A 6,882-nucleotide genomic window follows, 5' to 3' on the forward strand; every position below is an offset into this window, starting at 1 on the left:
GATCTTTTATCTCCTGTGCCAGTTGCTGTCAGTTTGTTCCTTTCCCGAGTGACTACCCTGGTCCCTGGGCTGTTTTGATGGCTCGGACTCATTAGGCAGGTGGTCCTTTCCACCTTCATTGCGGAGCTCTGCAGAGCCACGTTCATGGTTGAACAGGACCGCCTGGTCGCCTGCCGCCACGGAGACACCTGTCCGGCAGCGGAATGCGCATTCACGGAGCCGCCTGCTTCCCTGGGGCCAGACAATGTTAACCATCTCTGTAGGGTTTTTTTTTTTTTTTTTAATGGCTCTTTTTTTTTTTCCAGTTTATAGAAATTCTCTAGGAATCGGTTCTAAGACTAAGAGATGGTTCTGTTTGGGAGAGACCTGTCACGGTAGCTCGGTTTCTTATTCACTTTGTACGACTATTCTTCCCTGAACTAACAAGAATTGTTTCAAGCAACCCAGAATGTACTTCTTTATCTGTGAACCTGATTGCACTCTTTGCATAGTATCCTAATGAACTTCTAAGGGAATATAAAGTATGCAAGTAAATGAAAATTTCACAAAGCAGCTTAAAAAAAGGGAAAGGTTCTTTATAAATTTAAAAGTGAAAGAGATAGGAAGCATAGCAGGTTATTACTCTGATATTCTTACATTGTCACGGAAAACAGTTGGCTCTTAAATCTTCAGCCTCGCTGACCTGCTTGGGGGCGAGGGGATATTTTTAAATGAATTAATCTTACTGAACAAGAATCCCAAATCCAGATTTTGCAGTGATGATGTATTTCAACATCTGGATGGACATCAGGGTTTCCATAGCGATGACTCAGCCGTCCAGTTGTAAACTGGCTCTATGGTCTGTGCCTGCTCAGAATCCACTTAACAGCTAAGTCAATAGTCTTTCTCTAGTTCTGCCCAGACTTGTTTTCTTTGTTTCCCAGTAACTCCTCAGTACCATTCATGTGCTTTTTATTCAGTCCCCTTTTACCCTTGGTGCTTGTCCTTCCGTACTTCATGTTGTTGACAAAGAGGTTTTTGCAAAAACCCTTCGAGGTTTCCAAAGCCTAGATAGACAACCCAGGGTAGACAGTGCTCACAGAGGACACAGTTTTCCTTCCTCCCTGATTTCTGGCAGGTAAGAACGATGCCAGGGAGATGGGGAGGGGAAACCACAGGGGACTGCGGTCTCTCAGCTTCCCTGGCTAGCTAGTGAGATTTATGTGCAGGGGGAGGCTTCACAAAATAGAAAAGGGGAGTGCTTTGAAGGATCTGAGAGTGATGTTGCCTTTAATTCTTTTGCCCTTATCAAATTAGATTATTTCGGGAAGCGGCACTTCTCTTTCCTCCTCCCCCTCTCAAAAGCTGGTTGGGATCTAAAAAAGGTAGCTTTTTCCCCACATCCCCATATGTGGCAGAAGGAATATGTTTATTTGAATTGGCCAGCGTTCGTATCTAAGAAAGCAAACGGCAGGGGGAATAGGAAATAATAAAGTATACTGAGAATGGGGGCGTACGTACCACCTCGTACTTACAGATTACAGCTGCTTTCATCCAGCCCCAATTTGTCTTTTCTTGGGGCTTCACTTATCATTTGTGGGTAACGTGGTGGTAGTGGGGCGGTTCTGAAGAGAGAGGCATGAAAGAGATCAAGTAGCTACCTGAAGGTGCATCTTGTCAGTCAGTCAGAAAATGTGATTAAAGCAAGATGAATTTTCAGTGAGAGTCCTTGTTTCATTTGCCTTTATTTTATGAAATTGCGTCCTCTTGATAAGTTGTTTTGAAAATAATTGCTTCAGAAAAATGTTTGTCCCCAGAATGGGTAGGGGGCCTTCAGTATATCCGTTTCTCTCTCCTGGAAGTCCTTTCAAGATCTTGCGTTTGGTCTTCAAAAGACTGGAAGGTTGCCAGTATCTTCCTACTTAATCTGAAGGGCTTCCTCGTGGAGTTTAAATGAGAGCTGAAATTTTCTTCCCTCCTTCCATATGTTTATAGGATAATCTTCCTTCCAAAATGTTTTGATACTGTAGGAGAAGCACCAGACATACGTAGATGGAGGAAGTTAATCACTTACCTATGGGGTTAATGAACCTTGCGTTCTCTTTCCAGAATTAAGACAGTGTGGAAGAAGGTTTATTAAAGAACGTTCTTTGGGAATTTGATGTGAGGAAATACATATGCGTTTGTTTTTGTTTTTCACCAGGTACAGGAGTCTAAAGCACTTTAACTATGACATCTGCCAGAGTTGCTTTTTTTCTGGTCGAGTTGCAAAGGGCCATAAAATGCACTATCCCATGGTGGAATACTGCACTCCGGTAAGTTAGATGCCTCCCCGGCGTGAGAGTTCGCTCACCCGAAGGAGTTTCACTTCTGTACGGCACTGCAGATGATGGGTGATGCTGGGGTCTATAAGTCCCCCGGATGTTCCCCAGCTGAAGTGGCTCCTCATAGTAGGCTCCAGATCGACTTGATCCCTAGTGCGTGGGGTGGTGCCGAGAAGACGTTTTCACATTGATTTGGCCCAAACCTAGCAGTTGTGTGGAAACGTTTCATGGCCATGGGGCATGCTGGGAGTTGGGGTAGAGGGTGTTGTGGGGTTCCTCTGTATCTAGGATCCCCTGCTTTCAGTCAGTCTTGCTTAACTCAGGCCAGGCATTTGCCTTTTATTTTTATGTATCTTTTTGACTGTTTGTGTATGTATATATACATATATATGTATATGTGGGTGCATTTGCCTTTTAAACTACTCTGTGAAATAGGTTTTATCCCCTTCTTACAGACGAGGACTCTGAGGTCTTAAGGTGAAATAATTTGCCCAAGGTTCGATAATTAAGAGGTGGAGCTTTCTCCCAAGATGTCGTTTGGGGAAGTGTTCAGTGGCTCACAGAACTTTGAAAGAATCTCTGGTGACATGGAAAGGACATAGACTCGGTGGTCGGACACACGGGGGTGTAAATCTGTTGTTCTTTAAACACTAGCTGCCTGCTCTCCAGTGCCTGCTCCGTGCATTGGCATTGCCTGCGAGCTTACTAGAAATGCAGAAGCTCGGGCCCCGCCCCCGACTTCATAGCTCCACCCTGCATTTTACCAAGAGCTGCAGGTGGATGCCATGCACATCAAAGTTCGAGAAGCTCTGTTCTCGAACTTTCACTCTCTTCTTTCTCTCTTCCGTCATCAGAGCGATGACCCAGGTCTTTCCTTGTCTTTCTCACTTGGATTCCTCTCGCAAAGGCATTCAGTGATGGAGAATGAGCCACGCAGTGAATAGAATGGTACTCAGTGGATGAACCGTGACATCACTGTGGACAGAATCGGTTTTAAAATACTGTAAGGTGTGACCAAACTTAAGGTCAACGTTAAGACTTCTACAAACTCCCATTGATCCAGTAGCCCTCCCAGTTGCTACACTTCAGTTTTTTGTCGTAACAACTTGTTGAGGTACTGCTGCGATTTTGCAGGTGGTCAGAGCCTTGGAGAGGTAACTAACTTGCCCCAGTGAGCCCGACTAGTTACTGCGAGGCCCCGCATGGTTTCTGTCGGTAGACTGGGCTCCTGACCGCCACGGTCTCTCCAGTTACGGAACAAGCGCCCTGAAGCAGAACGCCGAGTAGCGTTTTACCTTGAGGGCGTACCCCCGTAGGTCTGAGCTCGTGCACTTTCCCTTTCAGACTACATCGGGAGAAGATGTTCGTGACTTTGCCAAGGTACTAAAAAACAAATTTCGAACCAAAAGGTATTTTGCGAAGCATCCCCGAATGGGCTACCTGCCAGTGCAGACTGTCTTAGAGGGGGACAACATGGAAACGTGAGTAGTGGCGAGCGCTAAACAGTCTCTCATTTGACATATATTTGAGCTCCTCTCAGCTGAATGCCCTCCTTCACTCCCAAATGCAAACAGTCTCTCCTATTTCTTTCTTTAGATTCCCTTTAGCCGAAAAGAGAAAAACAAGCTGATGGTCAATTGCCATTTTCCTATGTTAGTTGTCCCATGACAATTACCTGTTCCAAAACTGAAACCTGATCTCACAGGGAAAGAAACTACGTGACAGCTACTAATTCCCTTACAAGAAATACGGGACTGTTTACAAATGAGTGATTCCAGTCTTTCATTTCGGTTTTCCTCCCTCACAAATCACGAGGCGTGTGTCTTTTTGTATCTGGTTGTGTGGTCATACCTAGTCGCTTTTATCTCCTTGAAAGAAAAGACACTCACAGGAAATGTCTTCACAGTAAGTAGCAATGATTCTCATGATCAAAATGATGATACCTCCACCTCTCTGCAACCTTCTCGTGTTTTCCATAACGGATGGCAATCGCACACTTGTTTTTCTTTCACCTCACTCTCCACCTTTGTTTGGCTGTTGCTTTTCATGGTTCATACTTAATTGGTTGGATTTTATTTATTTTGGCCTCTCAGGATTTTTTTAAATTAATTTATTTATTTTTATTTATTTATTTATTTTGTGGCTGAGTTTGCCTGTGTCTCTCTTCACCACCTCATTTTTTGTTTTGCAGTCCTGTTACTCTGATCAACTTCTGGCCGGTAGATTCTGCGTGAGTACTTCTGCTGCTACCACCAACACATTTGCTTGCTTGATTTGACAACTTTTTTTCTGTTGGCTTGGTTTGGTTGTACGGACACGTTAATTTCCCTTCCTTCATTTCATTTTTTTCCTTCCCGCGGTAAGATGTCGAGAGTGCCATCCACCACAGATCAGGAGAATCAGAGTGAGGTTTCCGGGTCCCTACCTGGTCAGGTTTTAACCAGCAGACATTCTGGCCTGGAATCAGTCATCAAAGAAACGAATGGGTTGTTAGTCCTATTCCTGAGAGATGTGTTTATGTAGTCTTCCATGATAAGCTCCTCTGATTGCATAAGAACATTCTTGAGCCATATTTTTTGAGATTCAATACTTCAGGGCCTTCGAAAGGATGATGGTTTGTTCTTTAGGGCCTGTTACAAGTGGACCATTAAAAGTCAGCAGAATTTGTTTTATAGTATGACGTGGAGTTTGGTGGAATAATTTCAGTCAGGCGTGTGTACTTTTTATCATGCTACTGGACTAATCTTTATACACATGAGTTTCTCAGTTTTGAGCTAAACACACTTTGCTCTCCTCTCCAAACTAAATATTCAGCTCATAAATAGTTACACATTTACACTGGAAGGAAAGTGTACTGTATACTATCGGTGTATATTAATAATACTAATATTAGATACCAACAGATAATTGGTTTCTCTTAGAGTTTATAATGTTACTAGAAAACTCTGGGGAGTCTGTGATCTATATATTAGCAAACAAAGCATGCATTGTTTTAAAGTTACATTGTGTGGAGTTTTTATAACAAAGTTTTGTTATTTCAGAGCATACTTTATTAAAATATTTATTTAAAGTCAGACAGCTCTATTATATAGAGAGCGAAAAGACCAATTTAGAAGAACTCTATTTTTATTGGGTCTCTTTTATTGTTCCACCATGTAATTTAATTTAAAGTATATCCTTTTTTAAAAATCCTGTAGTGATAAATGCAAACTATTAATTGAGGTTTATTTTAAGTCTTTATTGGCCTAAAAGAAGTATAAGGCGTCCCTTTCTTTATTAAAGCTGCATTATTGTGCCCCTTAATTTTGCAATACAGTACCTCTACCTGATTTTTTTTACTCATGAAGGGGAGTTATTTAGATTCAGTTCTGGTTTTTTTGCTGCTCGTAGGTAGTTGTTTTCCCTAACCCGGGTAGTTTATTTATTTATAGAAGTTAGAACCTTTCCTAAATGAGAAAATTCAAAACAAACTGATAGACTGAACTCCTCACCGAGTGGATTTATTCTGTGTTTAGAGTAAGTTCTAGCCAGTTGAAATATCCAAAAGGCAAAGATGCTACAGAATAACTTTAAAAATGCATAGATAGAGGTAACACAAAATAATAAGCCAAGAATAACTAACAGTCCTTGAATGGAAAAAAAAAAAAAAAGCAGCTTATTGAATACATCAACTAATGAGAAAAAACATGACAAGTGAGCTTAACGTCGTTTATTTTAAGTAGACGGTGTTTGCCTTCAACTTTGAAGAACTTTCAAATTAATAACATCCTTTTTTAAAATATCTTCCTCTAAAAACTAAAACATAGAATCACTTTGTCTTTTTATAAAAAGTCTGTTCGATTATTCAGAAATAGTGGGAAATTATCCTTTTGAGGAAGAAAACCAGACCCAGCAGGCTATGGTCCCTATTTCTTTAATACCAGCATTTTTATTAAAGTCTTTACTCAGGGGATTATAAATAATTTATAAAATATATTGCAGAGCTCTCCTATTTAGACAGAAGAGCCAGGTCCTGAGGTGGCTTAATTTTGCAAGAATTCCCTCTGATGTTAACAGAGTCTCATGTGGATCACATGATTTGAACGTTGACTGAGATACAGATCTTTTGTTTTTCCTTAGTGGAAACCCTGATTTACCTGTATTTGTCATAATATTTTAAAAACGAAATCTAGCCTAATAAGCCTTTTATATTGTTTGTCCACAAATGAGACAGACAGTATCCTTTGAGCTCTTCTGCTTTGAAACCTAAATGGATGAAAACTTATTAATGGAGTTTTCACAAAAGAGAAACTGGTGGTGGGTGGGGATGGAATTGGCCATTAATAATAACAGGGCTAACCCTTCTGGGTATATCGTTTTGTGTGTAGGAAGTAGGGAGGAAGAACAGTGTTCTTAACATCTCTTGGAAAAGTGTTTCAGAAGGCTTTGCATTTAGTTTTGTTTCTGGACTAAGTGGTTTTCTACTTATTCTTGGTTTTTTAAATGACCCTTCTCTGAACAATGCTCCCTTTTGGTTCATTTTCTGGTTTAATAGGTACCTCCTTTAGTGCACTTCTTTTCTTTTTTTTCTTTTTTTTTT

General features: G+C 41.0%; 1 protein-coding gene across 6 annotated transcripts in view; it reads left to right on the forward strand.

The window, feature by feature from the left end:
• DMD (dystrophin) overlaps window positions 1-6,882 on the forward strand; it is a 1,667,815-nt gene that overhangs the window by 1,599,796 nt on the left and 61,137 nt on the right. For 3 of the 6 annotated variants that reach the window (XM_040633145.1, XM_040633125.1, XM_040633155.1), the window contains 3 exons: window positions 2,183-2,294; window positions 3,648-3,784; window positions 4,495-4,533. In XM_040633145.1, coding sequence (XP_040489079.1) covers window positions 2,183-2,294; window positions 3,648-3,784; window positions 4,495-4,533 — 288 coding nt within the window. Of the gene's footprint in view, window positions 1-2,182; window positions 2,295-3,647; window positions 3,789-4,494; window positions 4,534-6,882 lie in introns of those variants that run through there. The other 3 variants (XM_040633131.1, XM_040633165.1, XM_040633140.1) reach the window with 2 other exon arrangements.

Source organism: Ursus maritimus (genome assembly GCF_017311325.1).
Source record: "Ursus maritimus isolate PB19 chromosome X unlocalized genomic scaffold, ASM1731132v1 scaffold_X1, whole genome shotgun sequence".
In the NCBI taxonomy this organism is placed as follows: Eukaryota; Metazoa; Chordata; class Mammalia; order Carnivora; family Ursidae; genus Ursus; species Ursus maritimus.